The sequence below is a fragment of the Leguminivora glycinivorella genome, chromosome 4 (genome assembly GCF_023078275.1).
Source record: "Leguminivora glycinivorella isolate SPB_JAAS2020 chromosome 4, LegGlyc_1.1, whole genome shotgun sequence".
Classification (NCBI taxonomy): domain Eukaryota; kingdom Metazoa; phylum Arthropoda; class Insecta; order Lepidoptera; family Tortricidae; genus Leguminivora; species Leguminivora glycinivorella.
This window is the reverse complement of record NC_062974.1, coordinates 1,563,329-1,588,283: the sequence shown is the minus strand read 5'-3', so window position 1 is coordinate 1,588,283 and position 24,955 is coordinate 1,563,329. Positions and strand designations below refer to the sequence as shown.

The window sequence follows — 24,955 nt, the reverse complement described above, 5'->3', positions numbered from 1 at the left end:
CCATGTTGTCAACTATAAAACTATAGTTTAAGGAAATAACGTCATAGTTTTGTATTTTAGAATATGTGTTGCAAATGTTTATAAATGGCATACATGTGTGGGTGGCAGCCCACATTCAATCTAAGACAATCAAATAATGCCCGTTAATCTTAGACAGGAATGTTGCAAGGACAGATAAAATTATACTCAAGTGTTAAAGTAGATTGCACAGCATACCTACATAATAATTCAAATTTGCATTCATTTTGTAGCGGTAAGTACTAAGTACAGTAAGTACTCTATGTATTGTGTAAATAAAATACTACTTATAATGTTTTTCCTGTGCTAAATATATCCCACTACGCATTACGTCGCAAAGAATTTGAAATCAACAACTGATGCGTAAAAATACGAAAGTGTAACCGATATAAGTAGCATCAATAGCTTGACAAGCTACGACAATGTTGTTGGACAGGGTTATTATAAGATATAAAGACCAAAAGATCTAACGTTGATCCTTGCGGCACTCCCACAATATTTTTTAGGCGTTCTGGATTACCTTCATTCATTTCTTGCACATTAAATTTATCATGGCACATAATGGAACCTATATTTTATAACTCTGCTATAGACATTAGATTGCAGAAGTAAATGAATGAATATTGATGGTCGACACAATCAAAAGCCTTATTGTAATCACAACGGAAAAGTTTCCAGAGCCTCTAACACGACTTTTTGATGTTTTAATCTAATTGTAACCGTTTAGGGGCGCTATTCACTTTCTCCATGCAAATAATCATGGTAACCGCATTAATTACTTGAACTGTATGATAGATGATATGAAATGGAAGCAAGTGAATGATGTGATGACGAGTGATAGAGAGTTATGGAAGAGGAAACGATGGGCTGACCCCCATTATTGGGATAAGGGCTAGTGACTTACTTATCGCACCTCAATATTGAGCCTTCAGCGGGACTAGTGAATGAGCGATAGAGAAGTATGGAAGAATACGCTGATTGGGATACCTAAGGGTAGCAAATGATGAGGAGCCTCGTGACTTACTTGTCGCGCAAGATCTCGAACCACTCGTCAACGACGTTGGCGGGCGGGAAGGTGCCGTCGTCATAGGCCAGGTCGCGAACCTCGATGTTCTCGGCCTTGAGGGGGCCGACGTCGTAGCTGGGCTCGCAGACGCGGACCACGACGCATACGTTGTGCTTGCGCAGCTCCTGTGGAAGAAACGGCGGTTTAGGCAAAACCTTGTAGATAATTCCGATAGATTACCATAACCAAGCTAAGGTGACAATGGTTTTGATAGCCGCGCAAGGCTTAAGTAAACTTCATAATTGCTTTAAAAGATTTGCACCGGAGCCAGTCAAAATCGCTCCAAAAGTAAAAAGAATATTTTTCATGACAGCTGAATAAAGTCTCGTTTAGAAAGTTCAAGAAATTACAAATTAGAGCTAACGACAAAGTACCTACATAAATTCAGGCAATAAATGTACCTAGCGAAAATCAATTCAATTCAATTCAATTCAAAATATCTTTATTCATGTAGGCCTAGTTACAAGCTCTTATGAATAGTTCATTACATATATATTATGATCTTAATCTAACCTAATTATCAGAGCAATTTATTGTTGTAAATTATTGTTCATAATAATATTGAGTCTATAATATACAATTTCATATAAAAATAATCGTTAAACAAAAAATATATAATTAGGTATATGTATATATAAAAATACATGTCTAGAATATTTCTAGGAAAAATCCAATGTCCAAAAAAATACAATATTAATTTCATCAACAATAATAATAATAATAAACGTAAAAATAAGAAACCATTTCGAATAACAATTAATCCCACGTTGTTTTATCATTCATGTAGTCTTGTGTTGTATAATAAGCTTTGGAAATGAGTACACGCTTTACATGATTCTTAAATTTATTAATTGACAAGTCAGTAATATGATTCGGAAGTTTATTATAAAATCGAACACAATTACCCATGAATGATTTTTTAATTTTACAGAGCCGTGTGAAGGGCACCGCGAGTTTATGTTTATTTCTAGTATTTATATTATGTACATCACAGTTTTTCTTAAAATTACAAATGTTTTTATGTACATACATAATATTCTCATAAATATATTGACAATGCACTGTCATTATATTAATGTCCTTAAATTTATCTCTAAGTGAGTCTCTATGGTTCATTTTATATATTGCTCGAATAGCCCTCTTCTGCAGAATAAATATGGTATTTATCTCTGAAGCACTGCCCCAAAGTAAAATACCATATGACATAATGCTGTGAAAGTAACTAAAATAAACTAATCGAGCTGTTTTCACGTCTGTTAACTGACGGATCTTGCTCACTGCAAAAGCTGCAGAACTAAGTCTATTCGAGAGGTTAACAATATGGGGACCCCACTGAAGTTTAGAATCTAAAGTTATACCAAGAAAAACTGTACTATCTACCAGTTCTAATTCCTCATCCTTCACAACGACACTTGTTTGCTCATTCCTTACGTTACTATTAGTGACAAACTTAATACATTTAGTCTTTTTTCATTTAATAATAAATTATTAGCATTGAACCAGTTCACTACTTTAGAGATAGCATTGTTTACATCACTGTGAGCTTGTTGCTGTCGTTTGAGTTTGAAAATAAGTGAGGTGTCGTCTGCAAACAATACTATATCATGGTGGGTCTTTACAAGGAATGGCAAGTCATTTATGTAGATAAGGAACAGGAAAGGCCCCAATATTGATCCCTGTGGTACACCCATAGAGACCAATGACCCAGTTGATCTCTGTCCATTGACATCTACCCTTTGTATTCTACCATTTAAGTAGGACTTGAGTAAATCTAGTGCTGATCCTCTGACTCCATAATAATGTAGTTTCCTGATCAATGTTTCATGACAAACACAGTCGAAGGCCTTAGATAAATCACAAAAGATACCTAAAGCATCTTGTGACTCCTCCCAGGCATCGAAAATATGCTTAATTAGCTCAACACCAGCATCGGTTGTCGAGCGACCCCGTGTGAAGCCAAATTGCTTATTATGCATTAAATTATTAACGTTAAAATGTCGTACTAATTGAGAAAGAACTAATTTTTCAAATATTTTACTGAAAGTTGGCAGCACAGATATTGGTCTAAAGTTAGTGGGGTCAGAGTGGCTGCCGGATTTAAATAAAGGAGTTATTTTGCTATGTTTCATTAGATCAGGAAACTCGCCGCAGTCAACACTGTTGTTGAATATAACTGCTAAGTCAGGCGCTACAACCTCAACTAAGGATTTTACAGCATGGACGGAGACCCCCCAGAGGTCACTAGTTTTTTTGACATTAATTGATTTAAATGCCTTTACTATATCTGAGGTACAAACATGTTCAAAATAAAGGTCTCTACAACACTCAGGAACGTTTTCCTCTAATAATGTGACGGCAGATAAGGGTGATGAATTTAAATCCTTAGTTGTGAATGCTGGTATCTCGGTGAAAAATTTTTCGAACTCTGTTGCTACTTCAAAATTGGAATCTATAATTTTGTTATCAATATTCAGTTTAATATCTTTTACTGCGTGTTTCGAGCGACCAGTTTCCACATTAATTACTTTCCACGTTGCTTTAATAATGTCAGAGCTATTTTTTATTTTATTACTAAGATAATTTCGCTTAGCGATATGACAATCTATCTTGAACTTCTTCGAATATTGCTTAACATGTTCTTTAAATTCATCACTCGTATTAAACCGCCGTTCTTCATACAAGGCATACAATGCACGTCTTCGTTGATGTAACTCTGCAGTAGCCCACTCACTAAAAACTGATGCACCACTAACTACGACCGATTTTGAAGTAAATATTGCATTATAATGTTGCAGAAAAGTGTGAAAGAATGAATTATACATACTATTAGGACTCATATCGGAAGACAGGGAGGGTAGCGCCTGAACCAAACTTTGCTTCATTCGTTCCACGCGGTCGGAGGTTACTGGTACAAAAGTTATTTGTTTTCTCAAAGTATTTTTCCTTAATGTCTCAAATACTATCAATTGGCCTAAATGGTCTGATTCTAAGTTGCTAATTACATCTTTAGTAGTAGGAAAAATATCAGTGAAAATATTATCTATACAGGTGGCACTAGTGGCAGTCACTCTAGTAGGCTCCATAAAAATATGATTGAGATTACATGATTTGAAAAGATTCAACAATCTGATACTTATTGTTGAATTTTCCAAGATATTTACATTAAAGTCGCCGCATATAAGTATTTTTTTACTAGAAGATGATATTTTAAGTAGCACAGATTCCATAATTTTTTCAAAAGTTTCAAAATTACTTAATGGCGGCCTATACACACAGACAACAATAAATTGCTCCAATTCTACAGCACTTAGTTCTATAGTCCGTTCAACAGACATGGAAACAATATCCTTACGTTCCTTAAATTTTAACTGGCTATTTATTATAATTAACGACCCACCATGTATGGAACTATGTCTGGTGAACGAACTTGCCACCTGGTGATTATTAAATTGAGGCATTAATTCATTGTTTTTTGACCAGTGTTCAGTAATGCATAAAATGTCTACATAAAATTCGTTCATGAATAGTTCAATTTGTAAATCTTTTCCTCTAATACATTGAATATTTTGATGCACCAGGTGGATATACTTTCCTTGCTCACAGTATTGATTCTTATAGTTACTTAAAATTAAATTGCCAGAGACAGAATCTTTTGTCTTAGAAGCTAGTTTAAATCATTGGTTATGACTGGAACCAATTCCAAGTTCATACTTTGCTGCTCAATAGGAGCAGAGTTGTCTGCCAAATTCTTGGCAGAAATGTCAAATAAATAGGATAGCGATAAAGCTATTTGTCTTTTATAATAATTTGAAAGGTAACATTTACCTTTAGTCAAAAACACCATAGGTATATGGTATTTACTAACAAATTTGTTAGTGTCAATTATGCTAACCTTACTACTATATGTACAAAGATTATATAAAGCTACATTCAACTTATGTCTAGTGTTATTTTCTTTTTTTCTGCCTCTGACATCTGGTTACAATAGGGGAATGTAAAGAAAATAATTTCATGCACTGCCAATGAGTTTAATTGTTCATAATATTTTACTAAATTATTTTTGTTTACATTACCCCTATTCCCCATAAAGATAAGCAGTGTTGTCTTACTATTGATATTACTGTCGTTTAAAATTTGTTTAATGATATTTTCAAAGCTGCTATGAGGCAGACAGTTATTGATTGTACTAAGTCCCTTTAAGTAAAAATTTAAAAATGAGCTCATATTGCTCCCAATCTCATCACAGTACATAACAACATTAGTTTTAGGTGTGCTTTGTTGTGAAGTGTGGAAGGGGCCATTATCATTCATTTGCCCCTGCGGTAAACTGTCACACAGGCTTGGGTCAAGCGCACTGGTCGACAAATCTCCAGTCACTTGCTTACATGCACATGCCTGGGCATTTGTCAACGACTCAAACCGCTCTGAATTATGCTTAATCTGGGCTATTAAATCATCCATGGCTAAAGAATATTCACTAATAACTTTTTTTGAACTCTCATTTATCACATCTAAAGATTTTATTGAATCCTCTAGGCTTTGAATTTTTAACTTTAATGCCTGTGTGTCAGTTTCATACTGTAATCTACTGTGTTCTAACTGAGCTGTATACAAATCTAACTTATCTACTAAACTTATATTAACTTTACAAAATCTCAATTTTTTAAAAAACAATTTATTAATTTTTGACATCTTTTGATTTTTTTGATCAGTTTATTTAATTTTATATACTTCTTTAGTTTGTTTCCGCTGCAATTTACTAACCTTGGTGTAGTGGCATCATTGGTTAAGTCTGTAGTTACTGAAGGGTTTTCAATTGCTGCGGTAACCAACTGAGATGCAGGCCGGACCAGTTCCTCGAACAAGGTCTGAGTGTGTGCCGCAGCTGCTTGGTTTTGGGCCTCCCGTAGCTCGTAGATGTGTTCGTGGGCGTCGTGCAGTGCTCTCTCCAATGAGTCGATGTCTTTCAGGGCCTGTTCATATGCAGCATTACACTCCATAAACCTGTCAACCGTCTCCTGAAGCCGGGCCCGCTCCGAGTTTACATTATTAAAATCACTCTCTAGTGTACACAGTTCCTTTTTTAACTTATCGTTTTTATCAATTATCAATAATAGCTCCTTCTCACTGTCTTCTCTTTCACTGAGCAATTGAGCACTAAACTCCTTGGATTGTTTTAATTCCAGCAAGGTAAGTTGGAGCTTATCACACTTCTCAGGCTCCTGCTGGAGAGCCGCTGCTGCAGCGGCGGCAGCTGCTCTGCGTGTTTGCATTGTAAATGGGTTTTTAAAAGAATTAAAAACAAAACAAAGCAAGGAATTGCCTACTCAAGCTCAGCGGTTACTTACATGAAATAGTGACGTTTCACTATGCCTACACTTGTTCTAGCCTTGTACAATGATTAACACTGAAAAAGAAACACAATCGGTACTAACTAGTGATAATAAGACTCAGAAAGTGTACAAAGGCGAACAGATATTTCAAATTTATAACCTATAACGGCTACAAACCTGAGACATCAAAGACACTTGTAAACGTCACTAAAGCACTTCACTACTTATATTTATACAAAACTTAATGTTAAATATACTAATTTCACGCTTTAAATACTAATTAATACTTAAAATATGCTTAAAAATAATTATTTCAAAGGGACCTAGCAAAATCAGCTGCTTATCGTTTGACAGCCAGGGTTGCCACCTCGTATGCAAGTCCTTGAACAGTCTAATGCCTTAGTCATTTGTTGGAGTCAACTTTTAAAAATAAGTGGTAATAAACCTACTGCATATCAAAATACAAGTTGATTTAACATTTAAATAAGCAACTTGATAAACTATGGCCATAGACATTAATATCTTATTAATATTATTCATATACAACGATACCTACCTATGGCTTTCCGGTACAAGAAGATAAAATGAAATGGAAATTCCTTTTCTAGGAATATTCCACTTCACGTCTATACTCGTAAGACGTCACAGGAAAATATCACGATATTTCATTCATTCAGACTAGACAAGCAATAAATTCAAAACATCGTAAAGATTAACTTGTACATAAACAACTCATCTGTTTACGATTTGATGCAGGTCAAAATGTTAGCTCTTGCACCAGAATAAACATTATCGGTTCTAATGCTATAAATTGCGAATACAATGGTTAGGTTAGGCGATATGTTGGTAGAATTACCTGTAGGTATGACTGGATGGTGACGTCAGAGGGGCGGTCCGTGATCAGGAACCGCATTCCCTTGTACTCGATTAGCGAGGGCGCCGGCCGGATATCCTTCTGCTTCATGGTGCCTTGGTCTTCCTCAACGGTCTACACTGGTGTTCACTTCACTTCGGTCCGTCCGACAACAGACAAATTGTCACTCTATTTCCACACAACACACGGCAGTTTCGTTACTTTTATTTAGAAAGGGTCCTATTATATCAAGAGAACCACCCGCATGGATGTCGCTTTCAACCACTAGCGCACATTCGGAGACGGTTAAACTAAAGTTCAAAATGTGGAATGAAACTTAAAGAAATTACGCGAACATAAAGTCGCTCCGAACTGAATGATATGCTCCGATTTGCGATGGCTTCCGAATTTAAGGTAGCTGAAACAAAAAAAACACTGTTATTAGTTTGACGTAAACAAGAGCTAGGAACTCAAGTGGGATAAAAAATGTGTGCGAAAATAGACACAGATTCGTTAGGTCATGTGAGTGGTCGGCGGCGGCGGGTATATGACTGAATGCTGATCTATTGCCAACACCGCGTCATTTGTTAGCACTGGATCGGTGTACACATCAAATTGATAACAGGATAGTAAACACGACTATATCGTGTTTATTTTAATAAATACCTGTGTATTTTAAGCGATATTTCACGAGCATTACAAAGTAAACACACTCGAATGGATTGTCTTGGTCAGGGCACGATAAAACAGCCTTGAATCTAAATGAATACACATTTAATCCGAGTAATTAATTAACTAATTCATCGGGTGCCAAAAACTGAGCGACGTTGTGCTAAAATTCTTGTGATTAGCTTCGTTCGACGACCTAGCGTTATCTCTAATGACTCATCGAAATAAACAAGGGACAAGGGCAGAATCATTACAGAAAGCGTAACGCTTAATTCGGGTGTGGTTCGTGTATTTTCACATTGGTTGTTTGACCGTCGATCCTTCAATAGCATCTTATAATGCGTCTAATGGATATAGAACGTTTGCAATTACTTATCGGAATTCGCAACAATGCTCGGCCCCTTTCAGCCTTTACTTAGCGTTCTTATGTGTCTAACCTTTTTGGTAGCTTCCTTAAAAAGTAAAGATCAGAATTAAATATAACAACATAGTGCCTCGTAGCATTTCGATTCCTAGCGCGAAATATCAGTTCTAATACTTCGGACAGAGAAATATAATGACACATCTGTTTAAAAATCTAAGATTAATTGAATCAGTGGTCTAATCTAATCTGCCAGTGTGAAAAAAGCCTTTCAGATCTTTGGCATCCCCTTGGGAAATAAGCTACCTGGTAGATGTGCTATAAAACCGAGGGTTAGGTCGTAAAGCCCCGGTTACCGGCTAAATGTACGTCACATGTTAATCAGAAGCTTTGTTGACTGCAATTTTGTCTCTCGTGAATATCTAGTAAAGATATGAGAAGGCAAGGTGATTAAGCTAAGGAGGTTATCTTACGTTGTTTATCTATTGTATGTGTTGTGGAATGTAATATTCGGAAATGTTTTTCAAAACTGCTGGATGTTATTCGTAAGCTAAACTACCCGAGTCAGTTAATGGATATTTGTCATGATCATGACTACGGCTTGACTACACGTGTGGCATAAATAGTCAAGTTTTAGTACGTGCATGATTTGCTTGTTAAGTACTGTAGTAATAGACTCTTGTCCTTTGTTTGTTTGTCGTAAAACGTTCATGGTTTAGTTATGGACATACTCATTGTTTTGCGGTTCACGGCGGAAAGGGCCTATTTACATGGTGCGAGAACTCGCATACTGGTGTGCTGAATTGTATCCAATCTCAACGCTTATGGGTCAAGAAAAGAAAATATCGAAAGATGAAGAAGAACCCTAGGACTCTTAAGAATGTCATTTTCATAACCATCATCTGCAGCTATATTGATATAGGCACTAGGTACAGCCTAAATCCTGAATTGAAAGAGCCGTATCAGGATATAATTGGAGAAGCATTAAGTTACCAGGATTGCCGTAACGATTTTGGGGTCAAATGGTTGCGATGCAATGCAAGTAAAACTCGTTGTCTAAGTGCGCGCTGATGCTCCTTAAACCTCCGTCTAAGTTATAAGTTATAGACCTTAATCCTAATTAATAATGCATTTTCATATCAGAATCATTTAAACTTTTTAGGTTTATAGTCACAACTGTTCGTGTTTAGTGTCTACTTGCGGGCTAAGATAGAACTGATAGATGTAAGGTCAAGTAAGTTACCTGGACTGTCATAAAGATGGGGTGCAGACTTGCTCCCGGCCGCATGGGTCCCAGCTCGGCGTCCGCCGCTAGTTTATTTGTGTTGGGCCTGGCAGTACTCCGCGCTGTCCAAGCGGAACTCCATCAATGTCGCCACAGAAAGAATATCCAGCTGAAACAAGAAAAAACAAAGATTAGAAGGACATAATTTTTACGCATGTTGGTAACCAACATGCTTGAGCTATGGCAAAGTATGTCGCTTTCGCATAGGTCTGTTTAGCCACCAAAAAGGATGTCTCGGATAGTATGCTTTAACCAGTGGGCAATTTCAAATTATCACAATTGTCGCCCGACAGTAACACTTCGCCGTTCATTGCCTGTTCAACGAGGAAATATTGACGCTGTGGTAACAAAGTTACTTATCAACCCAGAAATAGGCACAGAAGCATCAAGTGTCAATGTCACTGTGGTAAAATAGCCCGCTGGTATTTCCAAAATTATAATAGGGCCCGCAAGCGCGGATCCAGCTTTGTGCCCGGGGGGGGGGGTCACGTGGTAAAGGCCCGGGGCCCCAGGGGGGGGGGTCTATTTGTATGGCCAACTTAGGATCCGCGCATGAGGGCCCGCGAGTAACGAAGTCCAAGTCAACTTTTCTCCGTCGAAATTTAAAGACCCCAGCATTAGCAGACATATAAAAAATCCACATGGACATGGACACTAGCTGTCTTAAATCTAATAATCATTCCTTTAAGAATCACTCTAAGAGAATTTTCTTATAAAACCAAAATTGCATTTCCATTTAACAATAAATCGGAAGAAAATACAAATTATAAAAACCAAACTGAATCCTTGTAAAGACTGATGGATTCTGAAGACAATATAAAACAAACACATAAAACATATTAAATGGACCATTGTTTCACCATTTCGTACACATCAAACAACCGGGGCCACAAATCATTATTAACTATGCTAAGTTAATCAAAACACAATAACCCGTATACTTTCAGGCCGTGATCGCCCCCGGTGACTATAGGCCTCTTGCCCCGTGTCAACATTGAAACAATTGCTCATAAAACAAAAGACTGCTCAATTATGCTAAGTTATTGTCCGATTCATCAATTCAATATCGAATTGAAAGTAAATATTTTGATTACTGCTTATGAATTCTTTTACATCAAATATTGCATTCGAATGCGACGTAACTCACTCAATGACTGGCAGTGCGTAATCCTTTATAAAAAGTTTTAGTTTATTTAAACACTGATGAGCACATTACGAAAACACTGAACATCACGACACTTATGCACCAACTGCGGCACAACGGTGAAGAGAGCCAAAACAACAGAGTCCAAGAATTCACTAGCCCTAAAAGAAATTGGCATCTTGTGTCGAAGAGTGACTGAATCGGCACGTTAACATGGAGTAAAACAAAATGAAAATGAGCACAACACGATAAAGACGACGGATTATGAGAACGCCGCGAGGTCGACTCAAAAATTCACGGCGCAACAGATTTTGGCAGCTGCCCCACAACGTGGGATTCAAGCTTGGCGTCATATGTTTACATTTAAATACTCAGACATATTCAATCGTGATGGACGTAGTTATACAGATAGGGAAAAGTCAAAGTATTCCTGGGTATTTGCTTATTTATCCACTTTAGATTAAATTGAGGAAAAACAAACGACTTTGGACGTAGCCAGGAGGGAAACAGGATTGAGATGAGTTTTAATCATCATCATCATCATACAATCACGCCTGTATCCCATAAAGGGGTAGGCAGAACACATGAAACTACTAAAGCTTCAGTGCCACTCTTGGCCAATAAGGGGTTGAAAGAAAACGAAACTGTGACATTGCAGTGACAGGATCCCAGCCTCTCGCCTACGCCACAATTTACCCCATATCCCATAGTCGCCTTCTACGACACCCACGGGAAGAAAGGGGGGGGGGAGTTTTAATCAAAGTGGTGAATTTCCTAAAGCCTTTAGATTAAAATGGTTAAATAAAAACAATTGGATAATGCACTGAAGCAACAAGGGACAAGTAATTTATTTATAATTGGCTATTCAAATTACGACCCGGAAAAGCGTCAAACGAAATCCAAGACAAGTAGAAGAAACAACTTTTTTTTTACAAAATATTCCAGAGATTCAGACAGTATTTGAGCGTCGGTTGGAGGTACAAGTTCCCTGGCAATAAAACGGGAAAACTTGAGGAAAAGGTATAAATAAATCTACTGTCTGCGTCGAAGAAACAAGTTCAAAACGAATATCGAAAGACGCGGACTATCGAAAGATACGAAAGAGTTTCAAAATGCCCCGAATCCTGAGACGCGTCCTGACGGTCGATAAACTCCAGACTACACACGTGTCCAGACGTTTTAGACTAATATTTATAATGTCTCACCGAACTCTGTCTAGACATTTAGAGAACAATTAAAGTGCGCTTAGCGACATCGCCGACTTTACCTAAAAGATGCCAATGAATGAGCGGAACGAAGGTCTATCAATAACGTTGGCAATGTACATGGAGAAACAATGCGGGGATGTGTTAAGTACATGTTTTCGCATTTATAGACGACACGTGGCAAACAACCGCAAGAAGGACATTCTAACCACAACAAACAACTTTGCGAACACAACACTGCGACATTAATTGTCTACGATTTTTAATGGACAGAATGAATTCGATTAATGCACGCAACATTGCTAATCCAAAAGACATTTGATAGAATTGAGTTGGCCTTTATCGAAAATTGATGGCAAAAGTCGATCTAAATATACAAAAGACTGAACTACTGCGAATTGTTTCTGGTCATGACGCAGGTATAGAGGTAGTTATATAAGAATATGATTAGGCATCGCTGTTTGCGTTCCGCATACAGCGTCCTGCGAGGTGTGCGAGGTCGACAAGCCTAGTAATTGTTTGCAACTAGCACTGGCTGCATTATCTGAACTACGTCAACTCAGTACTCGGTAGGAAGTAAACTAAATTGTGGCAATTTATAGTTTTTCAATTCAAGGATGTAATTGGTAAACAAATGTGGTCGGTTGAACAATTCTCGTGAATATTATGTATGATTTTTGTTTTTGCATGGGAGGCGCTAATATTGGTTTAATGATTGTTTTAATAATTTATATTTAAATGATTTTTTACAAACTTATAACTTTCATTATCAACAGATTATTACATCCTGTAATTAAGCTACACCAAAGATTGTTCCGCTATCAGGTGTGAGGTGACAAAAATTGTTTTTTCTATGAAATTTCAATCACGTCAGTAGATAGCTGTTTATCGTACAGGATTAGGCTATCGGACGAAGTATCACGGTACCGGCGTGTGGTTTTTTAACAATTCGGTCACGTATCTGCATACAATCTGTTATCAGTTTCATAGCACGATAAAAATGCAATTTTCGTCAAGCTTAGCAACGGGGTAAAAATCCCAATTTGACGAAGAAAAAAGTAATTATTTAACCAAAATCGATATTTTCCACCTATAATTGTGATAAAACTGATAAACTTTTTTTTTATTCACACAGGAAAGTGCAAAATACAAATACAAAAATACAAAATACAAAATACAAATACAAAATACAAAATCATTTATTCAGCAAATAGGCCACGGGGGCACTTTTACATGTCAACATTACAGAGTATTCATTAAAGTTAAACAAATGAAATTAATAGAAATATTAACTAAAAATATTAATCATAAGCAAAGTAGCTATACACTGATATAGAATTAGAGATGTATAAAGTCTCTAAATGTCATATTATTACTAACTATAATCAATACATAAAGAAAGTGCAAACAGATACAAAGATAAAAGAAATCTATAATACTTCAATAGTTGTAAAAGACTGAATATTACAAGTAAAAATATTATACTTAATCAAATAATCCATGGAGATGTATAGCGTCTCCAAGAGTCAAATTTTATAAAATTAAAATATTTAAAAGTAAAAACCTTTGTCAAATAATACAAAATCTTTATTCAAAAAATACAAGTACATTGTATGCAGGGGATGGAGCCGCCCGGTAAGCAGAATGTGCTTGTGTTGGGAGGCACCGCTCTTCCCTAGGTTTGTAGGTAGACACTGTTTTTTTTTTTTTTTTTCACACGAAAAAAATATTTACTACAATTTTTTTTTTTATTACTACTACAGAATACATGTAATTATACAAGTTTACTATTGAATTAATTGTTTTTTCTTTTTTTTTTACTTAATTCTACGACATGCAGTATAGCGCTAACGCTCACGCATAGGTCCACTGTTTCCCTTTATACTTAAATGAGAAAATATAGTGTTATATTTAAAAGAGAACAAAAGTCTATGTGTGTGTGTGTGTGCGTGTGCGTGTGCGTGTGTGTGTGTGTGTGTGTGTGTGTGTGTTGTGTTATTATATAACTCTAATAATCCGGTCTTAATAGTTTTTCCGTTTCCTCGTAACTTTTACTTTTTAGCCACTTTGTGAGATGCAATTTACATTCGTGATGTGATTTTGAATGAATGTCTAATTCTTTATTGACTTTATTATAGAGGTAGGACGACTTATGACTAAATTGAGATCTTGCAAAGTTAGTTCTCGTACGTAAGGATTTAGCTACATTTATCATATTTCTTTTGCTTTTATAATTAGGGTTGTAGGGTATTAGCTTATGGCTTTTTAATATTGTTTGCAAAACATATAATTTCCTCACCGAGAGGAGATCACTGTTTTGGTAAAGCATTTCAGTAGGATACCTGATTTTTTTGAAGTACATGACTTTTATAAGTGCACGTTGAGCTCTTTCAAGAAAAATAAAACGAGTTTTTGCAGAACCTCCCCAGGCCGGTATGCAGTACAATAAGACAGATTGCACCAGAGAGATATAAATTTCATTTAGGATATTGCGAGAATTTGTAAGACTTGTTTTACCTGGTGCAATGTGCCTTAGTGACTTAAATATCCAGATCAGTTTCAGTTTGCAACATTGTATTGAGTTAAAGTTGTCAACTCAACAGACACGAATTTCATTTCAACATCCAAAATTGCGCAGAAAAAAACACGAAAAACATATTACGCAGTCCATTTGCAGGTCGACGTCATAATGACCGCATGAAATATGCGACAGTGCTGGCAAACGGAGAAACAGACAAGCGACGAGCAAAATTTGCAACTTTTAGGAGCACTGCAACCTAAATTACGCATACTGTTGATGAAGATTTAACTAGGTTCGTATTGCGTCATAAAAACATTTTACTCAGCCAGTCAATCGTATAAAAAATGATTCAGTGGTGAATTGAAACAAATATTTGGACTACATTTACGTTATCAATGACTCATTATATTGTATTATTTATAGTTTTCAATATCATTATGCAAAATGTATTCAAAGATTTAGATGTTTATGAATGGTTTATAAACAGACTAGAATTATATTTCATTCTTAATAAGTTTAATAACGTAGATACTGTTTGTTCAAGCCGATATTAGTGATAAGTAAAAAATAAGTGGACAGAAGACTGTTGACAGCAAACAAGAGGAAATGAGATAAGAAGAGTTCAAATATTTTTACCTTGAGTGTTTACGCGTGGCGCCAATAAGTCAGGCACAATTTAAAGAATGCATTTTAAAGAGAGATTTAAATAGATCACCATTATTATTTTTTGATTTAAAACACTGCCATGACGTCAAATGAAAACCGCAACTAACGTGCAACGGATGCATATAAATATGGATTTTACTTTCCGTTGTAGTAGAGGTTTTAAAGATTATAAACATATGAAAAACTATATAATGAAAATGATTGATGATGATCAATCCCGTGGAACCTATTTTAAAATTGGAACCACACAAACTACGTTTGAATTAATAAAGGTATAACAATGAACCAGTTAAAATAGCAAAATTTGATTTCGGTAAAAATGGAGGAATCTAAAACGACGAAGAATCTGTAGTTATAAATTCCCCTATTTCTAACAATTCCACAAGGTCTATTACTTTCGTTATTACAAGCCCGTCACGTTGGCACGAGCTCTTCCTGCTCCATTAATTTGATGATGTTAACGATAAAATTGCCGCGTGCGAGCGAGGCTTAACGGTGAATACACTTAAATCCTCAAGAAATTAATATTACTTATAGGATAGGATACTTCCTGTTAGATAGATAACGTTATATGAGACGGAATTTCGTTTAAACGTTTTGAAGTGAATTTGTAAAACAGGATAAACTATAAAGACACTAATGAATAAGGAAGATAGGGATATACTATAACTAGAAAAGGATGAACAAGTCAAAGATAAAGTTAAGTTTATATTGACTAACTAGCGACCCGCCCCGGCTTCGCACGGGTATTATACCTACATGTAAACCTTCCTCTAGAATCACTCTATCTATTAAAAAAACCGCATCAAAATCCGTTGCGTAGTTTTAAAGATTTAAGCATACATAGGGACATAGGGACAGAGAAAGCGACTTTGTTTTATACTATGTAGTGATAAGACAATGTAGAAGAATTAAACACCTTTATGAATGGAACAAGCAGACGTTGGATATGGGAGGAAGAAGTAGAAAACAATTTACACAATTAATAACATGCTGGACTTAACATCCAAATGTAAACTAGTAGAATACAAGGTCCTACTTGAACATCTAAATGTACAGAAATATAGTAGAAAACAAAGTCCTTGTTATATACAACGTTAAATCTAACGATAACGACAATCCCTAGAACATTAACGGATAATCACACACTATTTATCTTGTCAATGGTAATCCGATTCCAGTACAAGTCAAACAGTGTTTTATTATACCACCACTCGTAAACAATTCAAGGCAAGTTTGCACAACCATAACAATTGTTGAACAATGAAGTACCTAATTAACAGTGACGTGTAATATGTACATGTAGCTAATGAACTCGTTTATGTAGATAAATATGTGAATTCGACTGGCCATGAGACGGTTGACATTGGCCTGGGACGAGGACATAATGAATTTAATATACGTCATGTAACAATAACTAGGCAATATAAACAGTATTCCATATATCAAAATCAACTAATTGGCAACATTTATATCTTGTGCAATACACCGACATAGCAACAGCAAAGTAAAATTCATGAAATTGGCAGAAAAAGCGATATAGGTGAAGATAAAGAATTATCAGTTGCTTGTAGGGCAGGAAAGTGGAACGAATATAAAACAAACAATTGTCAGGAGTCCTAAAAACTTCGTTAAACTAAAACGTGTTGTGCAATTCGGTAATTGTACCACACCCTCGCGAACAATACTCTAGGTATTTGCCCTATGTAATTTACAGAGCATGCGAGACTAGACACACATTACGGGTAGTTTAGTTGTTTAGACATAGACTACTTACGCTGATTAAAGCAAATAATAGTATAAACTAGAATCTACGTCACTGTGTACGTAATAAAAGTGCGAACATGTAGAAATCTAATACGTATCAAAATCAACTACGTCAACTCAGCGTGAATACTTTTCACAACGAAAGTGTGGGACAATGACACTGATAAGAATTGCGTGCGAGTGCAGAATTAGAGAACGTGTGAATGGGATATTTAAAAAGCTAACACCTGTTGCTTTCAGAAAAGCGAAACAAACTGAACGATGACGCAAACTAAGAAGAACTTGCACTAAAACAAGTGAGGAAACTAAAACAACCTCCAAATTACCTGACCACCTATTTTGACCATATCCAGAAGAAACACTCTACACTTTAGTCACCACACGGCACTGTTAGAATTCGGCGCGCCGAAATTGTGTCAGCGAAACGGGCCACGCAAACGATGACACAAATAACACCACTTACATGTATCTGGCGCTCGTTTAATAGTTATTGGAACACAAAATAGTTAATGGGGGAACTTAGCACACGCAACAGAAGCTGTCGTTTTAGACAGTTAGCGAGTTTAGGCGTTCACATCGCAGCGGTGAAGTGCGGGCGGCGGTTGTGCACAGACTGCCGCCGAGTGGCCGCGGCCGGCGGCGCCCCGCGGCGACGTCACGCGGGGGCGTTGGCGTCAGCGCGCGAGCCCGACAGGCACGGCCGACACCCGCACGCGGACCGCTATTAAAAATGGGAGAAACTTTTCGCATGTTCGTAACGAATTTAGAACGGCTACTGAGGATTTTGATTCTTCCAATGTCATTAGAACGTTTCTAGGTCACAATGAAAATTAATTAATATATCGCTCATAAAGTGAAAATAATGTTAATATTATTAAGACCGTTACTTTGCAGACTGACTAAAGTTTCACCAAATGACCTGGACTCCCACTATTCTAGAATTAAATTGAGAAAAACCTGTTGAAATGTAAGCCAATAAATTTCAAGAAAACTAACAGCCAGAATTTTCTCATTTCCCAAACCACATACCAATGTATATTGAGGTTGTTCGTAGCTCCGGAAATCAAAATGAACAGGCACCCACCACCCACCACTGTCCGATAACTCTTGAATCTCCTGATCGCAAACCGATAACGAGTGAACTAAATGCGTATCAATACAGTTGGCGATACGCAACTCAACACGCATCGGTGTTGACAGACACAGCGACTAAACATTATAATGCTCTTCTGAAGACTAAACTTCTACAAAAGGCATTGTGCTGCAAGTTTTGACTGGTCAGATGACACCGTCTGGCTTCGGAGTAAAATTGAATTCAGTCTGAAACTTGGCGTTGGGTTTCAAAAGGTTTAATATAAAATTTTATCGCGTATTCAAACAGGGTAGGTAAGGTATTAAAACACATTCTTGAGTTTCATTCTTAATTGAAACAATACACATATATGGCATCGAGTTCAAAAATGCAACTTCAAATAATTAGTAAGTACTATTTTATGCGATTTGATTTTTAATGTTGACGTTAATGGGTAGAAAAATACACGAATCGTTCCAAATACATTTTGCAAAATGAAATAGGTATATGATCGGTGATGAAGTGAGCAATATATTTAGACCGTCTTGGTCACATTCTAAAAATACCAGGATAAATTTGCCAAAGCGACAAGTATAAAACGCCCAGTGCCGTAATGGCTGAAGTTATTTCAGCTTCTCTAATTAACACATTTAACGTTACTGCCAAATTGTCCGCAGTGTTAACAAGCGACGCATTATGATTTCAGCTACACCAACTTATCATAATATTATACGATTATTACTCTAGGCAGACGAGTACGTTTATTATCTAAGAAGAGAAGAGTAATGAAGGTCCATCCAGACACCAGTATAACAGAAAATCAAGCTAGTGCAAATATATTCTGAAAGGAATGGTAATGGATAGATTGCAAAGGGAATACACTTCAGCGCCTGTGCAAGTATATTTTAGATTCAATTAGTGATGTGCCGATGAGAATTTTCTCATTCTCGAGAATTCCTTCCCCTAGAAATTCTCACTAATTCTCGAGAAATTTCTCTTACGTGGAAATTTCCAAGAAAGTACATAAAATTAAAACAAAATTAAAAGTTATATTTTTTTAATTCATTATCTTAAGTGATTCAAAGCTATTCGTATAGTTTTAGACTCATTTAGATGATTCCAAATGACAAATTCTCTTTGTTCTCGAGAAATTTCCGAGAAATTTCTCCAAAAATTTCTCTATAAGAATTTTTAGAAGAAATTTTCCGATTGGTATATTTGAGAAATAATATTGGCCGTTTTGAATATTATTGTTTGGACGTTAAAGTAGTCTCAAGTTATGTTATTTATAGGTTTTGGCTTGATAAGTTGGTTTCTACTAAATATTACAAACATTTTAATAGAGATCTTACTTTTATTCCCGAGAATTTTCTTAAAGTTGTTCTCGATTACATTTGCCATTCATGTCAAACGGCCAACTACGCAATAAAAACTAGAATAATCTTGTAAAAAAAATGGGTAATTAACTATTTTACAGTTATATTAGTATATGACATTCATATAATATTAGTAATTTCGATCAGTTCTCTATGTTACATTTGAAATAAATGATTACTATAAATATTTAACACATATTTAATATTTATGATCATGTCATAAAACTATCTCTGGTATTTCTTAAAACAAAAGTAAACCGCCAAACGCTCCTGCACCTGGTCAGCTAACGCTTAATCACTCTTATCAGAATATCTAAAACGACACCATTGTTTTACTTGCACGTGCGATTTTTGTCGTTCTGGTAATTTATTGAATAGAATGTTGGAAAGGGTAAGAGGCTTTTATCTTCTCAGTGTCATCAATGCTAAGAAAGTGGATGGTTGTGACGTGACCATAATGAAAAAAAATAAAGTGTTTGAGTATTTTAGAACTTTGTCGGACTATGGACGTACCAAATACGTTTGTTTATTCTGTGATGCAGTGTATACATGCAAAAATGTCACCAGATTTGTGCGGCATATGATAAATTGCGAAAAAAGTCCAGTTGAAGTAAAACGACAGTTACGACAGAAAGGACCTGAAATCATAAATCAGCCTGTGGTTTCTGATGAGCCCGTAATGGTTGAGAGCGTGACAGATAACACATTTAATGAGGTAAGCTTTTATATATGTTTTTTCAGTAGCTTATATGTAACAATTAGATAATTTTAGAAGGTAAGTGCTAGAAGTAGATAATATGAGTAATTTGCAATGAGTGGTGGTAAATTAAAACACGGCCAAAGAGACTGTTTCAAATTGACATGAGTTGTAAATTACTACACTAGTGAAAATTTGGATTTTTAAATATGACTAAAGCCAGTTCTACAAGTCAATAATATTTTGGATGGAGAATAACAAGTGTATTTTGTATATTGTTACAGAAAGAAGCGGATAAAGCATTAGCTAGAGCAATATACGTAACTGGCCAGCCGCTTTCAATCTTAGAACACCCTTTATGGAAACGGGCACTTCAATTGTTAAGGCCTGGTTACAACCCACCTTCACGGAAAGTATTGTCAACAGTGCTTTTAGATGAAGAATATGCAGATGTGAAACAAAAAGTTACGGAAAAAATTGAAGAAGCTAACGTTTTGCACTTGGCCGCAGACGGTTGGACAAATGTTAGAAAGGATTCTATTATCAACATAATTATCTATACACCGAAGCCATATTTTCATTCGTCAATTGAAACAAGAAATAACAGGCACACGGCAGAGTACTTGTCTGAAAAAATAGGACAAACTATGAACGAAATCGGATCCGAAAAGTTTCTGGGCATTATTACTGATAACGCTGCCAATATGAAAAAATGCGGAAAACTGCTAAATGAGCAATATGAAAACACCACGTGGGTAGGATGCCTCGCTCATACTTTGAATCTGCTGATAAGCGATGTATTAAAAATAGAGGCCATTCAGGAAACCTTCTCGTCCGTTGTAGCGACAGTAAAATCTATTTTGCATTCGAACATCTTCAGTGCCGAGTTTAAAAAATTGCAGCCGAAAAATCTTTGAACGTGTCGTTGCTGTTTCCGGTTAAGACAAGATGGGGCAGCTATTTACATTGCTTAGAGAATTTTATGAAATCAAAAAGTATATTGCAAACAATGGTCGTCAACGAAGAAAATAGAGATCTACAAAAACACAGAACCAAAATATTGAATGAGAATACATGGCAAGATGTCGAAAAACAAATAAAATTCTTTACACCAATTGTGAAATGGATAACAATTTTAGAAGGCGACAGCTGTACAATACATTTAGTGCACCGAGCTCTCAGAGAAATAGAAGACATGTTGGACAGTGAACATTCAGCAGATGTTATTGACGACCTTGCCCTGGCCAATTTGAAAATCAAATTCCAAACCAGAAAGGGAAATTGTGTGAAACCAGTCCACCTTGCTGCCGTTATTTTGGATCCAAGAAATCAGGGTAGTACTCTGAGCCATGATGAAAATCTGGATGGCTGCTCCACTATAATGACTATTGCACAATGTGACGCTACTTTGATTCAAGAACTATCAGACTATAAATGTCGCAAAGGAATTTGGGAGAGATCGTTTGTTTGGCAAATAGCAGGAGACGTCGATCCAATCTCTTGGTGGGAGACTCTATTCCCAAAAACAGAATTAGCAAAAACGGCACGAAAAATCTTGTCAATACCCTCAACATCAGCATCAGTCGAAAGAAGTTTTTCGACGTATGGGAGCATACACACCAATAAACGTAACAAGTTAAAAAATGAAAGAGCAGCAAAACTTTGTTTCATTGCTCATAACTGGAAGTTGATGAACAAAACTGTACAGACGCCGCAAGGTGAAAATGCAAGATCTCATATCAGCAACAGTAGCGACGGTTTTGTGACCTACAGTCCCAATTTTGATGATGAAATTTCTTGGGATTTATCTTCAGAGATGTCAGAAATAGAGGATATTGATTTTAGGTCTGTTACAGATCAAGATAATGAAACAGAAGATTTTGACGTAAATAATTTGTAACTAGTATAGGTTTTATGCCGTAAGTTGATTGCTTAGTGTTATTTAATCGTAGTTGATTTTATTGGATTATAAGCTTGATTTATATTTTACAAACTGTTTACATTTATTTAATTACTATTTTGTTGATTGTATTTTTAATATATTTATTACATTTAAATTCCAATACTTTTGAGAGTCGTAAGCCTCTAGTCGATTTTGTTACATTCATTATGTAAGTAAATTTTCTCAATCGTTACGCTTATTATAATAATCCCATGTTAAGTATCTTACTTATCTTAGTATTAAATTAAAGTACTTGCTTAGCCTATTCTTTGACTCTGTTGATTTGATTTTGTGATTTCTATTTTTAATTTGACTATTCTAGCAACGTGAAGGTATACATATTTAAGTAAGACTGAATGCAAGGTAATTTGTGTAAAAAACAGTAGTCAGTTAACATATAAGCATATAAATGTAACCCTTATAATTATTGTTATCTACAGGTTTAAAAGTTTACCTTTATTTTTTAGTTTTCATTGTAAATCAGATTTTTTACTTATGTGTTTGATTTGTTTTTACTTTTATATTATATGAACCTGATGAAAATCAATAAATATTTGTTTTATTTATTAACTATAGACGGTCAAGCAAATTGTGACACTAAAAAAGGCGCGTAATTAAATTTTCTGTGGGCTCTGCGCGGGTAAATCTGCATTTTTCAAATTTGCCGCATTTTTTAGTGTTAAGATTTGCTTGACTGTTTATATTTACCAATTCAATGCCCCGTGATGTACCCAAGAAATTTCTCCGGAGAACACTTTCAAGAAAATTTCTCTGAAATTTCTCGAGAACGAAGAGAATTTTGCCTTTATAGTATTTGGAAGATCTCAAATATATTGCGAATACATATTAATTACTAATATCATAACACACAAAAAACAAACAACCTAAATATATGTTTATTAAAAAAGTTTCTCGGAAATTTCTTTACAAGAGAAATTTCTCGAGAAGTTTCTCTCAATATTCTCTTGTTTCCGAAAATTCTCGAGAACAGCCCATCACTAGATTCAATACAAGTGAGTTCATAGGAGCCTTCTCAAAGAGATTGAAGAAAACAACGATGAACGCAGCCTTTTATAACAGCTCGAGCTCGTAACGAAACACAAAAAATGTTTCCATGGGGCACTCTTTTACGAAATTCACGTCACGAACAAGCGGATTCGAGTGGTGCATTAATAACCTGTGTCTTATAGCGGAAAAAGGCTTTTCCATGATGCAAACTCCCACGTATTTGTCCATAAAACTAAAGGATAAATTTAGATCCACTCACTCTGTATATGTGCTAATTTTCAGCTCGGGTTCACATTAAATGCTCTAGAAACTCCTACGGAAATTTTCCATTACGCCAGCAAATTGAAAGGCAGATTTAATTTCGCTTTCGTCTATTTCCCATTAAGATTTATAACATAAACGTCTTGGGATATGAAAGATATTTTACAGATTATCGCTTAGTTGAAATTAAACGGCGCAGTTAATGAGTGACGTACTCAGTTTACAAGAGGGATAATGATTTCATCTAATAATCACGTGTGATATCGTGCACATGTCTGTGGTCTAATGCGCAATATAATGCAGACGTCGTTGCTTGGACCACCCAAGAACAAAGGTGAGGGGCACACATGTAAGTGGCAAATGCAATACTCGCCCAGGGACAAAAAGTTACGAGCAAGGTTACGGAAAAGGCCACATTGCCTTTACTGTCTCCCGTTTCAAGGTTCGGGAAATATGAGCCTAATTAAATGAACAATAAACAGACTTCGATGTAGTTAATTTGCTTTTTGTTACTTAACGATTCCTCAACGAAGCAAAAAAGTGAGAGAGTTTTTAAACAAGACCTCTTCAAGCTCTCAACGAGGCGAAGTGGCCACTTAGTCTCTAGTGGGCTGTTATTGACGCGATACAGTTAACGGTATCATTACCCAATAAAGCGAAAGGAAATTTGAATACAAAGGAATAAATCTAGCGCCGCAAATAGGTCAGATAAGAACAAAGATAGGAATTCTTTCACACAGGAGTATACTCCTGGTTGTTTCGTATATCCTTCATTCTTGAAGGGTAAGTTATTTATAAATTGCGTGGGTAGAGCGTGTCCTGAACCCGGGGTTCGTATTCACGTGTTTTCTACACGTGGCAGCGAAACGAGCGTAGCTTGCATTACAATCGTCCCAGCATTGTTTTCCAATTCTGGGCAACGTGATTAATGTGAAACACCATTGGGCTGGGGAACTTTGAGAAACGTTGATACAACGTGACGGTTACGTGTAAGTTTGATGAAGTAGGCGGTAAGTTGTTTCCAAGTTGAAATCAGAAAAGTACAACCTTGCCCTTCAAGATCTGAAGTGGCGTTACGCAAGGTTAAATTAAAAAAAAAAAGTAAATAATTTTACTAGAAATTACTCAAATAAGGAACTGTGATATATTCTACATAACCTTGTCCTTCAAGCTTATAGTTCCAATGCGAAGATAACATTGCATTCTACGTCTCAAGGTTTTTGTTGAGTATCAAATACAAACTACGACACACCATAATGCCAACATACAAAATAGGTTAACACAATACTCGGAAGACTCATAGCCGTGAAAGACCTAGAATTATTCTACGCAAGGACTCTTTGGCTTTATTAGTCATTATTTATGGGTAAGAACTCAGCAATCTTCTACGTAATGAAAACATAAAAAAGCACTTCAGAAGACCTTGCCCTTGAATGCCTAGGTTGCGTATGGCGTATGGTTAACTTATTCCTATGGAGATCTATTAAGAGCAGACAATGTCGAGTAGAAACCTCTACAAACAATCAATACTAATGAATAATACGTCCGGCATTGTCTCGATTCTAATAGTCGCAGCCGAAGGTCGACACATCAGTCCCATGACATAGCAACGGAGTTTTATCATTGACATTACAAATGTTATCGTTTCCTCGTGGCCAATCTTGTATAGAAAATTCGTTCCGCAGTGCGATAAAGTATTTTTCCCCTCACT

General features: G+C 36.1%; 2 protein-coding genes across 5 annotated transcripts in view; one reads left to right on the top strand and one right to left on the bottom strand.

The window, feature by feature from the left end:
* The window catches only part of LOC125225132 (PRL-1 phosphatase), a 62,864-nt gene that overhangs the window by 13,318 nt on the left and 24,591 nt on the right, over positions 1-24,955 (bottom strand). Inside the window, exons 1-4 of one of the 4 annotated variants that reach the window (XM_048128699.1) lie at positions 17,352-17,485; positions 9,544-9,694; positions 7,274-7,688; positions 1,043-1,209 (exon numbers count right to left, since the gene is read on the bottom strand). In XM_048128699.1, the coding sequence (XP_047984656.1) occupies positions 1,043-1,209; positions 7,274-7,381 (275 nt within the window). In that variant the 5' untranslated portion in view covers positions 7,382-7,688; positions 9,544-9,694; positions 17,352-17,485. The other 3 variants (XM_048128702.1, XM_048128701.1, XM_048128700.1) reach the window with 3 other exon arrangements.
* On the top strand, positions 19,887-20,950 carry LOC125225144. Its single transcript, XM_048128716.1, has 2 exons — positions 19,887-20,051; positions 20,318-20,950. Exons 1-2 carry the CDS (start codon positions 19,917-19,919, stop codon positions 20,948-20,950), a joined length of 768 nt encoding a protein of 255 aa, XP_047984673.1. The 5' UTR covers positions 19,887-19,916.